Raw genomic sequence first — 23,604 nt, 5'->3', positions numbered from 1 at the left:
TTAGCAGCTCCTCTAAGGGTTTGGACAGGACCTTCCAGGAAGATTATGGGAACATGAAGGCAGGAGGTCCCTGTCTTTGTTCCTTCCTGACTTATGAGAGTACATCCTGCACTCCTCAGTGAGCACACCCTGAATTCTGCATAATTTCCAGGGAGCTATCTGCAATTCATCCTCTTTCCTTCCCATCCAAGAAAGCATACAAGAATATGGAAGAGTAAAATTGACATTATTCTAACATTATTATAAGAATAACCTTGATTTTGATCTAATGTAATTTTTAAAAAAGAAGCATTTGGGGCTGGTCCCCTGGGCCGAGTGATTAAGTTCCTGCGCCTCGCTTCGGCGGCCCAGGGTTTCCCGGGTTCGGATCCTGGGCAAGACATGGCACCACTCGTCAGGCCACGCTGAGGCAGGGTCCCACGTAGCACAACCAGAGGCACTCACAACTAGAACATACAACTGTGTACTGAGGGGCTTTGGGGAGAAGAAGAAAAAAAAAAGAAGACTGGCAACAGACGTTAGCTCAGGTGCCAGTTTTTAAAAAACACAAAAAAAGAAGTGGAGACATTGAAAGTCATCAAAATTTTTTAAAAACCCTAGGATCTGAAAAAGAGGAAGTTGACAACAGATGTTAGCTCAGGGCCAATCTTCCTCACAGAAAGATAAAAAGTAAAATTAAATTTAAAAAAAGAGAAGCATTCATCATTCACAAAATTTACTATTGTTACCAAGCATTTGTTACACTTCTCACAACTGAGGTGACACACCAGTGTGCCAAAATTCCAGTCAGTACTGGTGACTCTCACCATAACCAGTGACCATGCCATCACCTAGCTCTATGCTGGTTAGTGTCACCTGTAGCCAGGTGTCTCCAGAGCAAAGCCACACAGGAAGATGCGTATGCCTCTGAGGTTGGAAAAATGTTACTACAAGCCAGGAAAAAAACATCCTAAGAAAAGTGTATGAATTCCATTAAAGTTTAACCAGAAAGCAAATGCCACTTTTTCTACTGATTTCCAAGAGTCTATGAGAAAAGTCTAAGGCTCTCCAATTTGATAAAATTACACTTCAGAATTCAGCTCATAAAGGACACTCAATAACTTTGTGATAAAATACTATCAGTAATACCCAGGGAAATAAAAACAAGAAGTAAATATCCACAGCTATGACTCTGCTAACTCTCTCCTCATTACAAAGTGCCCTCCCCCAGGGCGCGGCCCGATGCTTTCTCATCTACCTTATGCCACCCAGAGGGGAGCCTGGAGCAGATAGGTTTCCATATGTAATGTGTATTGAATAAGTAAATCAACCAGTCAGCGTGAAACAAGCCACAAATCTAAAGGTTCAGAAAAATTATAGTTGAGTACCAGAAAGTCTGGCAGATACATACTTGTCCCACTGGTTTCCTATTATCCCTACTTCACGTGGAAGGGTTTCTTTTTCCTACTTTTCTCAGCTCAGGTTTCCTAAGCATTGTCACCCATCACACTTGTAGCCAAAATTTTCACCAGGAAAGCAAGCAGCACATATAAACCCAGAGGGATGTAAAAGCCAAACTTAACTCAACACAGAGATGTTTCCTTGACTGGATATCCTAGTGAATGAACTTTCAAAGATATTTGCAAAGCCACAGAGCACGATGATTGAATGCTATTTTCCTGAAAGGAAACGTACAACTCAGTACAGGGACTTAACAACTGCTGAGTTACACCGAGGCCTCCACCCATTCAAGCCGTCAGACATGAAGTGGCCGGTGAGGGCTCGTGGGTGGTGGACTGGGCAGCCTGAGGCTCGATGCCGCTCCACAGAGTGGGGCTATCTGTAACTCATCTGTAAGGCTCAGGCCCATTCTCAGCTGGTCCCCAGGCCGCTCAGGTGAGAGCACCGGTGATCACATATTTTATGAGCTTTTACAAATGAGTTTTTCACACATGAATTTTCATAAATGAGTCTATGGGACCTAAGGAACTTTCAGATGGTAGAAAACAAAAATGTTAGTTTGTTTGTTCACGTTGTTAATGTTGGTGCTGCCTTTGTAAGAGACGTAATGAAAATCAACGACTGCACCTAGGCAGCCTCAGGAGAGGGAAGATTTAACTCCTGGAAATTATGTGTTTTCACTTGTCCTGTGATCCCGGGATAGGGCTTCCTCCCATTTTCTCACCTTGAAGAAAGTCCTCTTCACATTCTAGAGGAGTGATTTTCTTCTGCCAAAACTACTATGAAATTAAACATCAACAGCAACAACAGCGGGTCTGACAACTGTTGATGTGTGCATGCTCAGCACTCACCAGGATGGTGACTCAGAGGACACAAGCCAGCAAAGAGCTACATCCCATGGCAGCCAACCATCTCAGGCCACAGGGATGCAGAGACTCAGGCTGGGGTCTCCAAGAGCTCCAAATTCAGTCGCACACATCTTGCATCTTGACCAACAGGGACCAAATGTTGCTAACGACCTATTTCAGTAGTGGAGTCATGACCTCAACCACAGGATCCCTTCATTCATCCATCCATCCCACTGTAGCAATCATAATAACATAACAGCACATGACATGGATGGTGTCATATAATTCTCACTTTACAGGGGAATAAATGACTCCTACCATCCTCATTTTATGGTTGAGTAAACAGGCTTACAGACTTGGGAATCTGTTCAAGGTCAAACAGCTATAAGTGGCATAGTGAGGACTCCAATTCAGGAAGGCCAGCTTCAGAGACCTCACTCTTAACCAGTACACCTCAGTGCAAGGTACTGAGTACCTACCACGTATCCTGCATGGCCTCTGTTTCCGCATTTGAAACTGAGGGAAAGAAGGGAACTGTACAACACTGACAGGGTCAAATGAGACGTCATCTGTAAAGCACCTGGGCCAATGCCTACTACCTGACAGTACTTAATAGAGTTGGTTCCCTTCCTCCACGTCTACAGAAATGAATAAAATTTCATCACTTCCCTTCAGGGTCAAGACTAGGTCTGGAGATGGGGCCCGCCCCGTGGCCGAGCGGTTAAGTTCATGCACTCCGCTTTGGCGGCCCAGGGTTCCCCCAGTTCAGATCCTGGGTACAGACATGGCACTGCTCATCAGGCCATGCTGAGGCGGCATCCCATATAGCACAAACAGAAGGACCCACAACTAGAATATAGAACTATGTACTGGGGGGCGGGGGAGAATTGAGGAGGAGAAAAAGACTGACAACAGATTTTAGCTCAGGTGCCAATCTTAAAAAAAAAAAAAGAATAGATCTAGATATTACAAAATGGCACTCTTCTGTATAAACCCATTCGCCTCAGACAGGACTTGTGGAAATCATTTTAATCCTTCATGTTCATGGAAATCATTTTAAAGTAAAAGTACTCATACTTCATTTCCCGTGAAAGATGTTAGAATTTGGTGCAGCTTCTGTCCTTGTCAGTAAGTGCTACTGGGCCATCCTGTGTTTACGTCGTCCACAGCCGTGGGAGCAGCCCTCCTGAGGCATTCACGAACAGCTAAACGGTCCACCAAGCCCAGAAGATGAAAAGGAGAAAACTTTTCCGAGTCAATTTTCCCTTTTGTCTTTCTTTGAAACTCTCAGGCTCCCTTCCTTTCACCCACTGAGCTGAACTTCACGTAGAGAGTAACACTTGGCATTCTTTTAAATACTTTACAAAAACTGTACACTTCAAATAAGCTGAGAATTCTGTAAAGAGCAGAATAACTTTTTAAAAATCCAAGTCATTTAATTCTGTTGCTCTTGTTTTCAACTTGTGTACGATATCCCCCATGTCAAACGGAAGTTGCTATCCAGATTTAAAAACAAAAACAGGGGTGGCCTCTTGGGCAGAGGAAGATATTTAGGTTCTGCAGGAGAGGCATTCTTGAAACCTCTAATGTGACCTTCCTCAGAAACTATTCTAGTCATCTGGGAAATGACCCCAGTACTACAAATATTTGGTTTTGTTCCACTTTTCAATTTACCGCTCCATTTCAGAGAAATTAAAGCATCTACAACTGGTGTTTATGCAGGAGTCACAAAGTACCCAAACAGCCCCATATATCTCAGTTCCATTCAAAACCTGGGAAAGGAAATCGATGGAGGATAATGGAATGGGATAAAATTAGCTCAGTCAGGGAGAAAGCACATTTGCCTTCTAAGGGGCCTCTTCTCAAAAAGGCACAGAAGGAAAAAAATTAAAGCTTGGTCCCACATCACAATAGAGGCCACAATTCATCAAGGGGACCATCCGCCAATGGAACTGATGAGGAAAATGTCATGAAGGATAAAAACTTGCAACCTCTCAGTTAATTTTTTTCCCCTGTCAAGAAAGCATTAAATTTTCCCTTTCATTCTTCCTCCACCTTCTATTTGTTGTGTTTCCTATTAAGATTTGCCTATCTAAAAATAGGTAATGTGGCACTCACGACTCCTGTTAGCAATGAATTCCTTTAAGCTACATTCTGAAAGCAAGCAGGATCCATAAATCATGCCTCTTCTCACATGAAATGAGAAATGCTAAGGTCAACTGAAATTTCTCAAAAAGTGGAGAGGTGGAGCCACCCCAGTTATTTTTCTGCAAGCTGCAATAATTGCAAAAGCCTTCTCGGAAAAACTCAGTATCAGGAAGCCTCTGGCTCAAACTCAAAGCTAAATCGTCACCGCCCCCTGTGAGGAGAGGAAGCCCAGTGTGCACAGTCCTGGGCACTGGGAGGTGGGAGGCAGAGCGGCAGACACCTCTACCCAATGTCTGCCAAGGGTTCTACTCAAGGTCTGCAGCTCATCCTTGTTTGTCTCTGCTCCTCCATCTCTTTCCTTCCCTTTGCAAACCTATGGCTGACTCCTGCTGAGTCATCTAGAGAAAGAAGTAACTGAGTAGACCTGCTGAGAAGAGAGATGCTGGCTTGGAAGCCCAATATGTTTATTTCAAGGCACATCCATTCCATAATTATGCATCTCTTCCACACCTTAAAATGCACAGCACATTACTGAATCCCAGTCCCAGAGGGCTTCATTTTGACATCATGTGGTATTTGGGGCTGTGAGTAGGGGAACACAGAGTGGCAAACAATGCCCTTCTCTGCTTTGATGAGGAGAGAGGTTAGAATCATCGCCAATTCGTATTGAATAAGCAAATTCTCTCTCTCTTCCTCTCTTCCTCTCTCTCTTCCTCTCTCTCTCTCTCTCTCTCTCTCCCAGTTTCTCTCTCTCTCTCTTTCTCTCTCTCTGTCTGCCCCGATGGAGCTGAGTAGAATATTCACAAGCTCACCCAAACTGAACGTGCCTGCTGGGCGGGTGATTGCATTTTTTTAATATGTCAGTTCCCATGTGGGGCTGTTTTGTTTTAGAGTCTCTGTTTAGCCATGTACACTCAGAGCAACTGAACCACAAAGGATGCAATTTTGTAAATCAAAAAATCAAGAAATAAATAGGCAAGCAACTAGAAAAAAGCCAGAGAGAGACAAATCCCAGGCAACTGTTTTTCAAGTCTTAGCCTAGCTATGTTTATTTCCATCTACCATACATCCCACAAGGGTCAGGCTTCAGGCAGGAGGAGAAGAGCACAAAACCACTGTGCAGGGCTAGGACACGGCATGGCTCTGCTGTGCCAGCAGCAGGCAGATGTCCAAGCAGCCAGGGAGACACATTGTACCCTAGAAGTCAGACAGGGCTACTTGGAGTCCTGGCTCCACAAAGTCTTAAGTGTATTAAATGCTTACAAGAATTGTGCATTTCAAATATGCTGAGAATTCTATAAAGACAATAATGACTTTTAAAAATGCCACGTCACTTAGTTTTGTCATTGTTATTTTCAGCTTGTGTATGACACCACCTATGTAAAGTGGAAGTGCTGCAGCCACTTCCAAAGAAAAAAAAGAAAAAGAAAAAGAAAAGATATGGCTTCTTGAGCAAAGGAAGACATTTAGATTCTGTAAGAGAGGCACTCCTGAAACCCCTGAGAGTGACCTTCTTCAGAATCTACTCTGGTCATCTAGGAAGTAACCCTAGGACTACAAATATTTGCTTTCATTCTACTCTTTGATTTACTGCTCCATTTGGGAGAAATTAAAGTGGCAATAACTAGTATTTATGCAGGTGACATGATCAGCTGTGTCACCTTTAGTAAGTTTCTTAATATATCTCTGAACCTCAATTTCCTCATCTTCAAAATGAACACAATGATGGCACCAATCTTCAAGCCTCATTGTGATGCTAAATGAGAGACGTAAGTGATGTGTTTAGCACCATGTGCAGTACACAGCAGGAATTTCACTAAAGGAAGCTAAAACCACCTGAATGTGCCAGGTGAGAGGCCCACCTGTGGTGAACATTTCTACCACCATCAGCCATTCAGGGCTCAAGCCAACATATGCCAGCCGCATCCTGGACTCTCAGACCTTAGCTGAGAGTCGCTGGCCTCAGAAGGCCTTGCAGAGGCTCAAGTTTTCAGATTGAAGAAGCAAGCTGTGTGCGTGAGTTACATGAAACTAAAAAGTGAAAAGTACACACACACATTTTTTGAAAAACTCCTACAACCCAGCCTACCATGGAGCCTGAAATTCCTTAATTCATTCACTCCATAAGGTCCTTTATTCATTTTAAATGAGCTTAATAAATGATTATATGGAATCGAGGAACCACCAGCTACTTAACGCTTGATGATAATAATCACATTATCAGAGAGTCAACACTAGCTTGTGCGCATCGGCATCTGGGCCCTGTAATCATTGCTAATCCTCCCAACCATACAAGGTAGATATTGTGCCCATTCTGAGATGAGAGCACTGAGACTCAGAGAGACTACGTCTGTGCTCATGGCCAAAGAGCTTGTAAGTGGAGCAGGAATTCAAACCTAGCTCTGCTAGCTCCAAAGCCTATACATTCTGCCACGTGTTCTGCTACACCATGCTACCGCTTCCTTCACAAGATCAGTTCTACAGATAATACATTGGCACCAATCCTGGCAGAGCAGTTGGGGAGAGGCTTGAAGAAATAAAATCAAACACAAGTTAAATGTATGTGGCAGCCAACCTCCAAGACAGCCCCCAGTGAACTCTGACTCCTGGTGTCACGCCCATGTGCAGTTCCCTCCCACAGCGTATCAGGGTTGGGCTGTGAGACCAACAGAACACGTCAGGAGTGACGGTACGTCATTTCTGAGGCTAGGTTATAAAAGGCATTGTGGATTCTGCCCTGGACTCTTTCAGACCACTGATGGAAGCCAGCTACCATATCTTGAGGACACTCAGGCAGCCCAGTAGAGAGGCCCATGTTGCAAAAAACTGTTGCTTCCTGCCAACAGCCATATGAGTGACCATACCAGAAGCAGATCTCCAGCCCCAGCTAAGCCTGCAGATGGCTGCTCCCCCGGCCAGCACTTTGATGCCAGCCTTGTGAGAGACCCTGAGCCAGCCCCACCCAGCCAAGCTGCTCCCCAATTCCTGACCCTCAGAAACTATGTGAGATAATCAATGTTTGTCGTTTTAAGCTGCTCGATTTTGTTATGCAGCAATAAATAACTAACAGCGTAAATATCAGACGAAAGTCAGGACTTAAAGAAAGTCTTAGCTAAGGGGAGTGGAGATGGGTGGCAACCAAAGGATTATAAAAACGTTTGGAGCGTGAGGAGAGACAAAAAGGAGAGGTCAGCTGAAGTGAGAAAAATAGTATTATAGAAGTATTAGCAAATACTTATATAGCACTTCTTATGTAGTGTTCCACATGCTGTTAATATATCCGCTCATTTAGCCCTCGGGACAATTCTATAAAGCAGTAGTAGAGTTATCCTCATTTTACAGACAAGGAAATTGAGGCACAGAAGATAAGTAATTTGCTGGGGTCACTCAGCTGGTAAGTGGTAAAGCTGGAATCCACCCCAGGCATGCACTCCAACTTCTGCCCTCTTAGCCACCCCACACACTGCCTCTCAGCTCTAGGGGAAAGGGGCAGCTACTGAGGCCTCCATGTCGGGCAGCGGGCTGAGGGAATCCTGGGCTCTTGGTCTAGATTCTTTGATTACTGTTTTCATAAAGATAATAACAAAGCCTATTGAACAGTGATGCCGCAATGATTCCATGTAATCCCTAGCATACTCCCAGGAGAGAGGCAGAAGCGCTGCTATTGTCTCCACTGTACAGAGGACACGACTGAGGCCTGGAGATGCTATGGAACCACTTGGACTCCTGAAGTTGAAATGAAATGAGTTTTCTTGGCAAATTGGGGGCTTTTCCAACTTTAAGTAGCAAATTCTGACATGTTGCAACTCCCTCGTTTACCTTTCCCACTGACGTTTGCATTTACCTATTTTCATTTCAGATTCCATGGACTGAACAAACCAACCAAAGAGGAAGCAGCCCCATGAGAAGAACATAAGGTTAGGTACCAACTTAATTTCAACCAGAAGAAAGTACATTCACAGCAAGACACAATCACAGTAATCTTCAAAACCAATTTAAGCAAACCGGAGCGGCACAATGGACGCCAGAGCTCGGGGCCTCTTTCGAGAGAGAAGATGGCTTGAAATAACTACCACCAGCCCCACCAAACACATAATTAAACTAAATATGCATGCATATTGTTCAGAAATAGTCATTATAATAGCCTCCAAAGAAAAATTTGTTTTTTTTCTAGTCAATTGAATAAAAACACATTACTGCTTTTCTTCCCCAACAATATAGCAATTGTGAAGCCCAGGGAAATGCAGCAAAGCTAACGTCCAACGTTAAAAGATGAATGTACCAATGACAAAAAGCTGGGTAGTTTCAGACAAACCTAACAGTTACAACATCTCAGGCATCATTTTCTCTTGCTCCACAATCCGGCTGCCCCACGCACAGCCATTTCCTCTGAACTGCAAATCTACGGGGGCCTCACATCATCGAATCACGGGGTACTTGCTGTTCTGTTCGGACCAGAATTTCTTTTATTTGCGGGGGGGAAACTGGGGTCTGATCCCCACGTTCTCTCCCAGACGGATCAGGAGGAGCGCCCCTTCCGGGCAGGGCGTTGGTCCCCGGGGCATCTGTGGAGAAGGCCACGCCCACCCCACTCGTGGGCGCAGCGGGGACGGTCGCGGCGGCGGCCTGCCGGGGCGCGGGTTTCAATCCTGCTTGTCCGCTGCGCTGTCAATCAGAAATTCGTGAAGAGGCGCCCACCGACAGTTCTCAGCGGCCGGCATGTTCCCCGCTCCCTCTCCTCTTTTGGGTTCACGGTCATACAGATTTTGAGCCTGCTGTTTTTTCATCATAGAGTGATGAAATGAAACTTTTTCATTTTTCACTGGTTTTGTTGATTTTTTTCTCCCTGCTTTATCCTTCCAAGACTATCATAGAAAATACAGTATTCAACACGAATCTCCCAGAGGGCTTCTTGCCGGTGGTTTCAATATATACTATTCTGTATTTCATTTATTTTCCTTCTCCTTACCTTTAGACCCCTCCAGCTACATCCTGCCAATCCCTATGGCAATGCCAAAACATCTGTACTCCATCTTCATCTCTATTTCTGACCATATATTTGACTTCTTCTCAGAGCCCCGAAGCCTTAACGAATTATCAACAGGAAATTGAATTGTTCTCCCCGCGTCAGAGTGCTCCCTAATTTTGTCACCAAATTATATTTGCAGGGCCCTCACATGCTGGATTTTAGGACCCCCCTGATTTCAAATAGTCTGCTTCAGACCAGTGGTTCTAAGCTTTGGTTTGGAAAATCAGATCATAGCATGCTGCCAGAAGCCGCTCAAATGAACTTATTTTAAGTAATTATTGTATTGACATCCTTTACCTTTGCTCACTCAGAAAGCTATCAGCACTAGAAAAATACCTATTTCAATTAGAAATTGCACCTTTATTTTTTGTAAACTGAAAGGAAACCTTACTTACTTCAGGGCAAACTGGAGACAAGGGCCCAGGCCCACTTGGGATCTGTCAGTATCTGTGCCACGCCCCCATCAGCACCAGCACCCAGGCTCGACTCCAGCCCTCAGTGTGCTTGTAGATGCACATGCGTGCACCCACACACAATGGCTAGCCCTTATTCATCCTCAGACTCAGAGAAGCCGCAGCAGTGATGGCATGAGGGCATTAAGTGATGATTCTTTTCTCTCTACTTTCTGCAAGTCCTGGGTTCATGTTTTTCAGATTTAGCCACTCCTGGTAAGCACTGTCCTCACTCTGTCCACTTACAAGGAACACCCAAGGCAACTGGCAATGTGTTATCAGTATTTTGGCAGCTTCCCACAAACACACACACAAATATGAGAATATTATGGTTTTCCATGAAATCTCTCCGTAAAGAAGGATGTTGGTTGGCACAAAAAGCATTGGTATACGCAGCAATCTTTAAATTAGAAACTGAAGGAGTTTTCTTCCAAGGATTACTTTAAGGGACATTGGAGCTACAGTATTTGCTAAGTGGCAGCCTAAACTAGGGTGTGAGTATAACTAAAGAACCAAGCAAACAATCGGTCACCTGTAAACTAAGGACAGCCTGTGGGGAAGGGGGAAGGAGGAGGATAAAGTATTAACAACTGACGCCTATAGTCACAAATCCCGTGCTGGGCACTGTGCTGAGCACAGCATATGCGTTCTCTCGTCATCCTTACCACAGCCCTGTGAGATGGGTCCTATGGTCAAACGCGTTTCCTGGATGGGGAAACTGAGGCATTAGGAGGTCGAACATCCACGTAGGAAGCAGTGGAGCCAGTCTAGAACCCCACATTGTCTGCCTCCAATGCCCCAGTTTTTAATCACTCTATTATTCTACGTGTCAATCTTGACTCAGCACAGTCCAGGGGAGAGGTTCTTATGCCCCTGGATTCCAGCTTGTTCAGCTGACCGTCCTTTGCTTTGATTCTCTATCCACCAAGTAACCTGCAGGTTGTAATTTGGCCTTTCTGGTATCATGACAACAGGGAGAGTTTTGTGAGTCCGTACGAGAGTAGTTTCTCCCTGTAACATGGTGACTTGGCAGTTTCCCTCCTACCTCAGCCTCCTAAACATTCAGTTACCAAGAGTCAGGTCCCTCCAAACTGGGACCAAATCCTGGAATGCTCCAGCTCCATCCAGCCCTCCTTTGTATGGAATCTCCACCATTTCCAACCTCCAATCTTTAGTTTTCCATAAACACCACACCTCAATTTTTCTCTTTTGTTGGCAAATGCCAACTCTTGTTAACACTTTGAGAGCCTCACTCTCCATCACTCTATGTGCCTTTTTCCTTTCGTCTCCATATAAATATGTTTTCTTTAAAGCCAAAGTCTCCCCATTATCAATGCTCCTTGAAACTGGTTGACTCATATATACCAATTGTATCAGTATCACCACAATATCGGCTCACCTTCATCCAGTTTCTGGGCTCTATCAAGAGGAAATAAGTAATATTTGAGGTAGTCCCTTGATCACTATGCTAACAAAATCCTGTATATACACACACACATACATACATATATTGTTTTATATATATATATAAAATACATTACATATAGCATCTACGCATAAAATACATTTTCATGTATCTGTTTTATCTAAGAGAAAGACTCTGCCAGGCACTGAGCTTTGACCATGTCCTGGACAGGTCATGTCCCAAAAGCCAGTCCTGCGCATATCCCTTCTGAGGACCCATCAATGCAGGCATAGTCTGATTCCATGGGAAGGGTCTGGGACCCAAAGGAGCTGATCTTAACACTCAACACCACTTACGAGGGCCTGATGGGAAAAAGTGAGCTTGGCCCATCAGAGCGCTCTCTCGGCAATTTGTCTGGGAAACACTGGGAGACGGGGTCATGAGCCATGGTGCTGAGGGTCAAAGGGGGCATGAGGCTGGGCTTGGGCCAGGACAAGCCATGTGTACACAGACACTGTGAGGGTAGAAAGTCACAGTAGGCTAACGAACATCAAGAAGCTGCTTGGAACAGAGGAGACAGGAGTGGAGTAGACACATGTGGAGAGCATGTGCCACATATTTCTGGTTTTCGGCATTATAGATGTGATGGGAAAAAAATAGAGGAGGCCTGGGGCTTGGGAGGAGAGACAGAAGGGGATGCCAGCATCCAGGAAGTTAGAAATGAGTAAATGACTGGCCCAACCAGAGGTGCGATGTGGAATCCGGTCACTTTACTTTAAGCATCTGTATGCCATAGTCCTTTAAAAAAAAAAAAAAAAAAAAAAGCAACACTGATACCCTCTATAATACACATAATGTCCTAAATCCTCACCAAGGAAAAACTTGTGCACAGGGCAGTCAAGCTTCTCACCTAGTCTCAACTAGAGCAAGAAAGAATCTTTCCTGTACCACGTGCGGATCTATATTTTGTTCTGATGACAAGATTCATGTAGCTGATCACATACCAGACAAAGGGAACACAGCACTGCAATGGTCTTTAAGTTTTACTGGTGTAAGTAGAATGAACAGAGGCCTGATCTCCTCTCCATTTTTCTAGACATAGTCATCAGTCAACACACTGCATTATTGCCAGTCAAAAACCTCCTGTCACTGCCCATTAGCACCAAGCACCATGCACAGTCCTCACCTTAATTCTGAGCTTCTGCAATTTTATCCCAACCCTGATCCAGGAATGGGTGTGAAACTTTTCCGTAAGCCCTCCAATTTATAGGAAGTTTCCCTTTCCATGTAAAGCAAATTCGTTTATTTTCTATTATAGCTGCTAACATGAGCCTTTCCCCATTCTTGCTGAAACCTGTATTTTCACTGGGGAAGCTGGACATCGAAGGGGTTACTAAAAGGAAAAGTCGAAAGTAAAATTAAAACACATTTTTCAGGCCCTGCAAAGTGCACAAAAATGGCTTCTTGTCTTAGTAGAGCTGCGAACACAGCCATGAAAATGTAGCGCTTGGCATGTGGCCCATGTGTCTCATTATTTTACAGTTATACCTGGACGCCAAACATCAGTGTTGGCACGAAAGCCTACGGAGTTGGCGAGTGTTTAAAATACTTCATGTCAGCCTTCCGCTGAAGGTCAAATGAAGAGGAGATGAGTCCTTGCACACAGTATGCATTTCTCCTAACTGGCCAGCAACAAGTCACAGGAAAGAGTCAAACAAGTACTTACTATTTATAACTCATGGCCACGTCCACAAAATACTTTCTTCTCTGTCTATAGACGTTGTCCTTAAACCCCTTAAACAGAAAAGAGAGTAAGTTCTTTAACAGAGTGCCAAAAAAATTAGTTGCAGAGGCCTAAAAGAAAATCACTGTGGTGTTTACTTTGTTTGATCCGAATGTAAATTTTATCCTCCGATGACCATCTTGATGACAGGCAGAAGTGAATTGTGCTTATAGTAAAACCTCATTAAATTTGGGCTGTACTAATTCGGGATGTGTGGAAATTCAGGCTGAAGTTTACCTTTCCACTAAGTGGGCAGAATGGCTTAGTTAAGCAAATTGATGCTGTGAACAATATCCTTTGCTTTTAAAGTATCATTTGTATGTAATTGATCTTAATCACAAATTAATCTTATCCTGTTCGTTAAAACAGGTCTCTTTAATGAGGTTATTTCGTAAGTTAATTTATATGAAATTGCTTTGTGTAAATGACCAATAAATGTACCTTTATTTAAAATTCTATCCTTCAAAATAATCATCAAGTCCCCAATTAGTACGAATTAAAGAGGTTTGGTGTATAGCCACACAATGCAAATAGATTTAAACAGATTCATGCACAGGATGGCAGGCTAGCTCTGTTCCACTCTGAGTTCCCATCATTCTGATCAGTCTTTAGCAACTTGAAGAGTTTATTTGTCATCAGGGGCTTGGGGAATTAAACATCCTGTCTGTCATTCCTCAGTCAAGTGGGATCCTTCTGAGAAGATTTCTTGGTTTACTCAAGAATCTCTCCTCTTGTCAACAGACTTTCCATTTTCCTTTCCTTCAGGTACTTTTAGACAAGCAATCCTTCCTAAAGTTGTTTCTTCAAATTGCTGGAAGCCCAGAAGGAATTGTTTCAATTTAACTTCTTACCACTGCAACTTCAAAGAATAACCAGGAAGCAGTGGTCATCTCAAGAATGGAGTCCAGGCCAAAAGACAGGCCTGGGTCACGGGCTCTGAGGAGAAGTGGGGCAGGACCACAAAGGCCTAGAGTGCCTCCCCGCAGCTAAGATCCTTCGTAGTGGAACCTCAAACTCATAGAAAATTGTTCCATCCTCTCTTCTGGTTGAAGGAGAACTGGCCTTGAGGCAGGAAATCTTCACAGAAATGAAGAACTTCCATTACGAACAGCCTTTCTCTCAGGAATGACAAGATTCATTAATGGGGGAGGGATAGAGAGTGCCACGGTCACCCAAACACCCTGCAGAAATGAAGGATCCCGCCCCAGAAGCAAGCACTTCCTTTCTTCTGCTGAATTGGGAGTTTTTAAACTAGGTTCAGAGGCAGGCTTGTGAAGCCTTAAAATGTGTATATGCAAGATTTTGTGACCAGAGTTACCACATTCGCAAATGAGTGTATGACCTAAGAAAAGGGTCTCCTGCTTTAGAGAGGGCAGATATGGTCATGCCAGGGAGTATGAGCGTCCACACTCACTAGTCTTACCAGGCAACCTGGGACGGTCGGACTGAGAAGTTCCCAGCACCTTTATTACTCAGAAAGAAAGCCAGCCGCAAGGAAAGGAAAAGAGCCATGGGAAAGCGTGGCATCTGTCCCCAGTTCCTGCCTAACCAAGTACCATGGTAACAGCATAGTAATCTGCTGGACTTCCCAAAGAATCTTGGCTGTCTCTCCTCAGCAAACACCTGCACATTTTCTAGGCGTGCAAGACAGTGATTTACTCATCATGCCTCATTAGCCTAGTGTGACGGTGATTACACAAATGTGGTGCGCGATTCAGAGCTTCCAGGATTGAGCCGTGGACTGGCAAAATCAAACAGGGGTGCTAGCTCCACTACGATTACAGAGACACAGCATCCCTTGGCCATCCATGCTGGACTGAAGCCAGGGATAAGGTTACCAGATATAATACAGGACACCCATGCGATATTTGGGGCATACTTATACTAAAAAAAGTATTCACTGTTTATCTGAAATTCCAATTTAATTGAGCATCCTATATATTTATTTGCTAAATCTGGCAACACTGGCATCCAGAGAATATCTGCTACACACCCACTCTTCCTCTCTCAGTCTTAATCAAGGGGAGCTGAAGACCTAGCCAGCACCCTAAAGTGCTCAGCTAAATGTGCGTTGGCACTCAAGTAGCTCTCCCAAAGAGGGCAACACCGGTGGAATATTATATCACCTGGGAGCTTTAACTACTACTCTGAACCTAAACACATTCCCGGAGTTTCTGATTTAGGCACTCTGAGGTGACACCGTGGCTTCAGTATATTTTTCAGTTTCCCACAGATTATTGGAATGGAAAGCTGGGGCTGTGAGTCACTGCCTAGGATATTACTTCTCAAACTTTAGAGCTCATCAGAATCTCCTGCAAATCCTTTTAAGTGCAGATTCCAGGGTCCACCCCTGAAAGTTCTGACTCAGCAGGCTCCAGGAGCCTTAAGGTATTGCATTTTTAACCAGCACTGCTGTGGCAAACCTTGAGCCACACTTTGAAAGATTCCCCTAGTCTAGATCCTTGCTACTCAAAGTGTAGTCCTCAGACCTCCGAGGAAGCCTCAACTGGGAGTTCGCGAGAAATGCAGAATCTCAGGACCCCATCCGCGTTTTGTAAAGATCCTCCAGGTGATTTGTCTGTCCGTCAAAGTTGGAGAGGCACTGACCTAGATAGGTATTTAACCATTTCTAGAGAGCCTCAGCGCCCTGACTCTGGTATTCCAAGCCCCTTCTGAGCCGTCTAGCACAATACTCCCTGTCTCAGGACTGGGATCATTCCCGGGCACAAAATGTGCTTGGACAACTTTTTCCATCCTCCTCAAATAATAACTTATAAAAACACCAACTTACCGCTATAAAACTTTGCATAATGAACATTTGGTGTGCTTATAAAAAAAAATATATGGTTAAAAAAGAAAAAAATGACAATAAAGTAGGAGATTGCTAAGTACTTGCAATTATTTCAAGTGGCTGCACAGAAAATAAGAGAAAGTATCATAAGGTGGGTGTAATTAGGAGCAATGAAACAAAATTCAGCCCAGGGAAATTTACTCTGGGTATCAGAATAAATTTTTTCACAACAAGGTCTGTGGTTCCTGTGGTTGTTCCGTTAAAATGGCTGATCTCTTTTCTCCAGGTTGAGTAATTTTCAAACTAGACTAAGGGGAGCATTTGGAAATAGGAGGTTAGCGAGAAATCCTTTTCTGTCCAGGCATTGATCTGGATGATTTAATACAGCATTCCCATTCTGGAGTTAAGCATTTCATCTTGCCAAAATGCTTTCCGGTTGTTTTATTAACTAGGCTTTTCAAATGCCCCTTTGAGGTCAATAAGAATTTTATTTCCGCTTTTTCCATAAAGAATTTGAGGTGCAGAGATAGAGGGCCTTGCCCAGGGACATCCTGCAAGCTAACAGCTGCTATCTGGGCAGCCCTGTTACTGTTCACCTCTACATCAGGCTTCCCTGCTCATTCTGACTCTTCCAGAAGTGGGGAAGGGGCAGACAACAAATGGGTGATTATTAAAGGCACTTTTGAGTGTTTTTCTAGTATTCAGGATCCTTACCCGTGAAATACTGAATTCTGAAATTTTAGGCTATGCCGGCAAACACAACACGCTGTGTCTTTGAATTAATTCTGATTTTTTTAAAAAGCGCAATTAAATTAGGGCTGTTAGACCATCTGTTTAAACGGTATGTTATGAATTGGTTTGAATTGGTATATTATGCCAAATGACTGACTTGACTGAAAATTTCCCTCTTGTGGAAGTCATCATAGTTTCCTTTAAAGGCAAGTGTGGGCTTGTTAAAACAAGCTTCCAGGCAACGCGGATGCAGCAGCCCTGAGACCACACTTAGAGAACCACTGCATAGAGTGTAGTCCTACTCTCAGATTTCCGGATTTCTCCCATTTAAATAAAATCTCTAAACCATTACCCTCAGACCACAAAGTCCTCTATAAGCATGACCAATCTGCTTGGGTTTCACCCTTTTATCTGCCTAGTTTTAGACAACAGGCACCGGGGGGAAAAAATGCTTGTAACAAAATAATTGTACATTGCTTCCTTCTCCCAGACTATTAACCGTACTTCATTCTGACCATAAAGAAGCTCCAGGACTCTTGTGTTAAATAAAAACTGATGCAAAGGGAGAGGGAGGGAATAATGGGAAATGCTTACCTGTGTATTATATTTCTTGAAAGGTAACGTTTTTACTGGAGTAGAGGAGAGATGGTGGTAAATAGATTTAGGGTAGAGGTGGGAAGAGATGCATCTTCCATCACGGCCTTATTCTAAAACCCTATGCCCTTCCATTGAGACTGAACCACCACATTTCTCTGCTCCTAACTAACTACCTTCAGTCGAGGAAAATAGCAAGGAGAATTTTATTCTCTCACTGAGCCCCATAATGCCTAGGCCTCTCTAGTTTCCAAAAGGGGCGATCAATTTCAGTTCATCATTTTTCCAAGGGTCACTATCTGCAAGTATATCTCAAGCTGTCTAATTCTACAGAAATATTCTCCAAGGTTTAGAATCTCCTCCTCTAACCAATCCTTTTAAAAATAAATGCTATAAGGAAATGTCATCCTTCTAACCTGCTTCCAGCCAAGGCATATGTACAGGAAAGCATTATCATTTGAAAGTCTGCTCTCAGTTGTGGGGAATAAATAACAAACTGCTCTACAATAAGGCATCACAGCACAGAACATGGCACCCTGCCTGGCACATGGATAGTCCTGGAAGAGCATGTGAGGAATGGATTTTACTGAACACTTACTGGGTGATCGGCATCGAGCTCAGAACCATACATGAGAACTCTGTGAGAGCATTTGTCTAACTCCGAGATCTTCCGGGGGAACCAGGGCACATCCTCTAGCTCTGTTGAAAACACAGTGCACGTTCACAAATATTAGCTCACAGATTGTGTTTTCTCCTTCGCAACATTTGTCAGATTGCAAAATCCCCCAACAAGCAAAACCTGGCCTTGCCTTCTTCCTCTGTCCAAATGTTCTCTGGTGGATTCAATGTCACAATTGTGGTTTGAAATTTCAACAACTGAATGAGCTCATTGAATTCTGTTTTGCCACACTCACAATCCACGAAGATTTCAACCTCTGAACTTCTTCGCCGGGATTTCCTGGACTCAATATGAACCATGTTGACATGCTTTTCCTGTAGAAATATAAGCAACATCTCTAAATCATCTTCAATAAGGGAACAATAAAAGGGATGCCATGGACTGGTCTTGTTCAACTCGTAAGCAACAAGGTGCCAAGTGCCCACAAAAGAGGGAAAGACAATCTCCTTGCTCTTTGGTTGACTAAAACATGGAAATGTTTATAACCATTGTCCCTATTAATAATAACAGAGACTGTATGTAGGTTTTCCTGTCTCCTTGAAAAAAAGAAGGGAGCATTAAGTTACATAAAGAGACCCATAAAATGTACTATGATTATGAGCATCATCATTTCCCAGAGTGGTCCCCATCCCACTGGTATTGTGCCTGATTATTTGGGGGGGGTTGGGAGGGATTAGTTTATCATATGCCATGTAATCCTCAGGTTTATTTGTTTATTTTTATATGTTTAAAAAATCATAACTCAAACTCGAACCCCTGATTTTATAGTGGTATAGAGTTTCCTTTTGAAATAAAGCTTAAAAATAAGATAATCTTTGAAAAAATAAGTAAATAGTACAAACAGTAGGCAAATGAGGCATAGATTGGGAACATCATATGAAAATGACTGAAATTTGGGAAACGCTGGCCAAAGTGTGGCCCACACTGAAAAGGAAAAGAAGAGGAAGCAAGAAGAGCAGCTTCCCGAATCCATCAATCCTACAGTAAGATGTGAGAGGGAGGGCAGCAATTTAATACTTAAACCTCAGGTTTAAATTTCCTCAATGACGTGGGCTTCCATTCCACCACATTAACTGAAAACTAAGCTCTCCTCTCCACCTTAACCTAGCCCCAAAGAAACAGACACCTCCTCACCCTCCGGATGGTGTTCTCTGATTATCAGCACAATTCCCAGTACAATCCTCGTTGGCCTCAGAATTTTCAGCACAGGAGCAGGACAGGTAGTTTCTGATGCCAGAGTAAGTTGAAATCAAACAGCATCCTCCCTGTATTAAAAACTTAGCCCTGTGACCAGGAAACTAAATGATCTATTTCTACTTTTATTAATCTTCGCACTAATGCCGTATTTCCTAAATTGGCAGATAATAAAGGTAAGACTAATATTAAGCTCAAGATTCAAGCATCTTCACACATATTGTGTCACTTTGGCCTTTCAGTGTCTTTTGGTTGAAGCAGAGTAAATATTTTTAGACAAGGAAACTGAGGGCCAGATGCGTGAAGTGGTTTAGCCGAGACTCCATGACGATCTGATGGCCAAGTGAGAACTCTGGGCTGCCAACTCCTTCTCCAGGGATTTCCACTGCACCCAGCTGTCTAAGTGAATGTGTCTGCCTTGGGCACTGTGTGGAGACAATGCTGGATGATATAATTATGTGTAAAATATTTTCCTAGATTTCCATTACCACTGCTTATGGTGCCTGATCCTTTCTTCAAGGTCAAGAGAAAACAGGAAATATTTGCCAAATCAGGCTGCTAATTCCCCCTCATCAAAAAAGCATCACAATAATGCCTCATATCTGTACACTTTACAAAGCGCTTTCACTCGTATTATTTCATTACAACACCTTGTTGGGTAGGAATTATTATTGCTGTTTTACAAATGAAGAAATGGAGCCTAGGAAGCAGCTAGTGATTAACCAAGCCAGGAGAACACAGGTCTGAATCCTCCGACTGCCGTTCCAACCCTCTTCCCCCAGTACCAGCATCCCACAGCACTGAAGGTGCCTGAAGCACGGAAGGTGCTTGCTGAAGCGTACGGAAGCATCCAGTTTACCCTGGCAAGGAGGCAATAGTCTTTCTGGATTTTTCTAACCTCACCCTCAACCAGGCTCTCTCTTGAGGGTTCAAATCAACAGTTTGGGCCTGGGAAAAGGCTACTGCATTTCCATAAGATAAAGAGAGAGCTAGCCCCAGTTTATATATAAGGAGAGTGACTCATCCTTACAAAAGACACATTAAGTTCATGAGACAATGAAGTTTAGGGAAATACCAAGTGCCTACAGTCTTGTGTCTCATCTTATGCAATAAATGTGCTCCTAGGACATGTGCACTGTTCAAAGGTTAACAAATCAATTCAGGTTGCAGGGTCTTAATATTTACAAACACCCTGTTTGGCTCCTTTGTGTTTGCATTTCCAGGTGTGAGGCTCACATTTTTTAATTACTGACTTCCTCACCTGGCAACAGTCTGCAGAATGACAAATTGGCTAACTCTGAATTAATAAAATATAATTCACACAAATCTGCTTATTTCCTTGTTTGGCAAACAAATTCCCCTTGTAAAGCCTCATGAAGTTCAGTTTCTTTGAACCTTTCAACACATTGTCCAGAAATTGATTCACGAATGTTTCTTAACAGATGACAGGTTTGTAACCAGGCACACAGTCCCTTTTAAAGTGGTACAGTGATGTCTGACACTCACCTGGAAGAGTTTCAATGCCTTTACTAACCCACCCACTTCGTTCCGCAGGGAGAACACGACCGCCGTCTTGCCACTGTCAGGAGCAGTTTCACTTCTGCTGCTTCCCTTGTTGCCTTTTTTATCATCATTTTTGCCAGAGTTAGATTTATTTACCTTCAAGAAGGTGGAAACAATATATATATATATATATATATATATATAAGTTAGAATTCCAGAGTTCTCTATAATTAGATTTTTCTTCAGATATTCCATTTATATGCTGGAAGCCCCAGCAAGCACACAAACTCAAAACAAAGCTGCCATGTCACTCATACCTTTCAATCATAAATATTGGTCTAATTTACTCTGGGACACCATTTTCCAGTGCACTATTTTCATGTAGTAGCTGAAATGAAAAGGGGGTCATATTTGCTTCATTTTAATAGCAACAAAAATCTGACCCCACAAAGTATAAGTCTCATGTATGAGCAATTCCTGTCTTTCTAGGTTTACTTTATGGCATGAAATCTGATTTGTTAGCCTAGTTAAATCATATGGAAACTATATTAATTACTAAATATAACAAAAATAAGACCAAACGTATACTCTTCACAGTTATTTTACTTTCAATTATACCTTAAAAACAAAATATTAATTTCATTTTGAAAGTCATCAGGACATGCACTGATTTTGATAACCTTCCTTTCTGAAATTAGATCCACATTGTCAGTGTAAATATATCTGCAGAAGTTCAGCACAGAGGAAATGTATTCAGCTAAGGCTATCTGTGTCAGCAGACGATATCTGAAAAGTGTCTGTTAAAATTCACCCACAAATAAAAGAAAAGAAAAGAAGGAAGGGAGAAAGGAGGGCAGAAAAAACTAGCTAGCTAATCATTACGAGCAAAGAGTAGCATCTGAGAAACTGAAAAAGATTAACAGTTCATTAGCCATTCAAGATATTGTAGTACATGAGTAAGTAATGGCTCTTAGTCCCATTGGCTGAGGACAAAAAGGACAGATTCCAGAATCTTGGATCACATTGTCATAAATGCAGGATGAAACAGCTGGAAATTTTCATTTGGCAGAAAAAGCAAAATTAGGGTGTACTTTTTTGTGTTTTTTATATGCTAATGAAGAATTAGGCAAACAGAGAACTTCCACCCTGGCAATAGTGATATAGTACAATCACACCAATTATTACTTTCTCATGAAACTGAGAAATATAAATTTGATATGGAACCCAGTGAATAGTGATTTGCCCTTGCTTTCCTCTGGTTTCTTTGCTGGCTTTACTTTCACATGTTAGTATTGCCTTGCTCACTAGATTTATATGTCATAGAAATGGATGTTTTATTATTTATGCAGACATAGGTATTTGGCAGTATGTTTAGTCATTAAAACCTCAAATGTCTTAGTCCTCTCGACATCTGCCTCCTCCTTACGACACAACACACCGATCTTATATATTTCAGTAGTATTCTTTATAGGAAAAGGTCATACCTTAACCATAACTCTGAGTTTTCTTTGTTTTCCTTCTAGCAGTTCATTATGACTTCAAAATTCCTCAGCGTAATATCTCATCCAAATATTCATAATATTTAAATGTTAGAAAATCTATTTATAATTTTGGTCTCATTTTTGCAAATTGATTTAAATAGTTCTGCAAAACTTGCCTGATTACTTTTCAACATTTTTAGCAGTATAACATGCCAGTACAAGATGACTCTCTGTCGTGTATTTGGAGCTACAATAATAAAACAGATTTTTCTGTGATACAGACTGAATTGCAGTTGGTTGATAAACTCTGAGAGTACAGTAATGAAATATCATTTAATATTTTTAATGACTAGGAATCCGAATACATTTTCCTTTCATTGTCTTTTTTATTAAATCCTGTGACTATTACCTCAAAACAGGATCTAAAATCCAGCGAACTATTGCTCTTTTACCCTGTTAATATTTAAATACAAACAAATGCCTTAAACACTGAAGCAAGTGGCATATTGCTTTCATTACTCCAAAAATTAAACTGAAAAAAATGAAGCAATGAAAAGTGCAGAAAAACTTTTGAAAGGAACCCATCTTCCTTTTATTCCAATAACCAGCACCTATAGACAAGAAGAGAAAATATTGCCTCTCTGTTTAAAGACTAGGCTTTGTAGATGGAAGAGTGTATAGGAGACATCATAATCTTCCAGGAACCATAAAAATCTGTTTAATTTCTTCTCCTTATTTCTACTCACAATAAACAGCCTTTCAAAATTCTACAGTTTTTTTGGTTGTGAATAAAAGACATTGGTTCAGACAACCTCTCATTCTTGGTGTTCAGGAACTTCTTTACTTTCTACTTATAAACTTTGAGGAAAGGAAGTTTAGCACATATCCATCAGTACACACGCTTTACTTTACGGAGAGAGAAGGAATACTGAATGCAGACAAGAGGGAAGCAGGGCTCACAGATGAAAGAGGAAGGGCTGAGGTGTGTGTGCTTACTCTACACCAGTTGTCCATGTAGCAAGGATAAGATGGTCACTACCCTAGAAAACACTTCTCTAGAGAGTGCCAGCAACTCAGTACTCACTGTTAAGTTGCCAAGTAGCTGATGCTCTTCAGGCACCGCTGAATCCAGGGAAAACCCTCTCCTTGCCCAGTATTTACTGGAAAACATCATCATTGCCGGCTGCATGGATCCCAACGTGATTTTCTTTTTCCGCAGCAGGGGGACTAGCGGGGCAGTAGAGATTGGCGGAGATGGAGAGAGGAAGGGGCGCTGTCCAGAACTCTGGTGCTGAAGAAAGAGCAACGCGAATCCTCCCTTCTCCGGGCTCCTTTTTATGAGTGACTGGGAACTGATGGAAGGCTGATTAGAAAAAAACTCATTTCTGGCTGCCGATGGCCACAGTCAGATTACAGACCTGACGCCTGGGGTTATCTGTGCTTATGGTGCGATTTGTTTCACAGGTCGAGTAGTCATGTGGGCGTAGTTGGTGAAGAACAATCCGTAACTAGGGTGTTATGTGTA

At 42.6% G+C, this 23,604-nt stretch overlaps 1 protein-coding gene across 1 annotated transcript in view; it reads right to left on the bottom strand.

The window, feature by feature from the left end:
- Nucleotides 1–23,382, bottom strand: part of TPH2 (tryptophan hydroxylase 2) — a 116,250-nt gene extending 92,868 nt beyond the window's left edge. The window contains exons 1-5 of the mRNA XM_008536811.2: nucleotides 23,164–23,382; nucleotides 20,602–20,754; nucleotides 18,032–18,215; nucleotides 17,821–17,921; nucleotides 13,049–13,116 (exon numbers count right to left, since the gene is read on the bottom strand). Coding sequence (XP_008535033.1) covers nucleotides 13,049–13,116; nucleotides 17,821–17,921; nucleotides 18,032–18,215; nucleotides 20,602–20,754; nucleotides 23,164–23,268 — 611 coding nt within the window. The 5' untranslated portion in view covers nucleotides 23,269–23,382. The remainder of the gene's footprint in view (nucleotides 1–13,048; nucleotides 13,117–17,820; nucleotides 17,922–18,031; nucleotides 18,216–20,601; nucleotides 20,755–23,163) is intronic.
- Between the last annotated feature and the right edge of the window lie 222 nt (nucleotides 23,383–23,604).

Source organism: Equus przewalskii, chromosome 29, assembly GCF_037783145.1.
Source record: "Equus przewalskii isolate Varuska chromosome 29, EquPr2, whole genome shotgun sequence".
Taxonomy (NCBI): Eukaryota; Metazoa; Chordata; class Mammalia; order Perissodactyla; family Equidae; genus Equus; species Equus przewalskii.
Note: the sequence above shows the minus strand (reverse complement) of the source record. Positions and strands in the feature narration are given on the sequence as shown.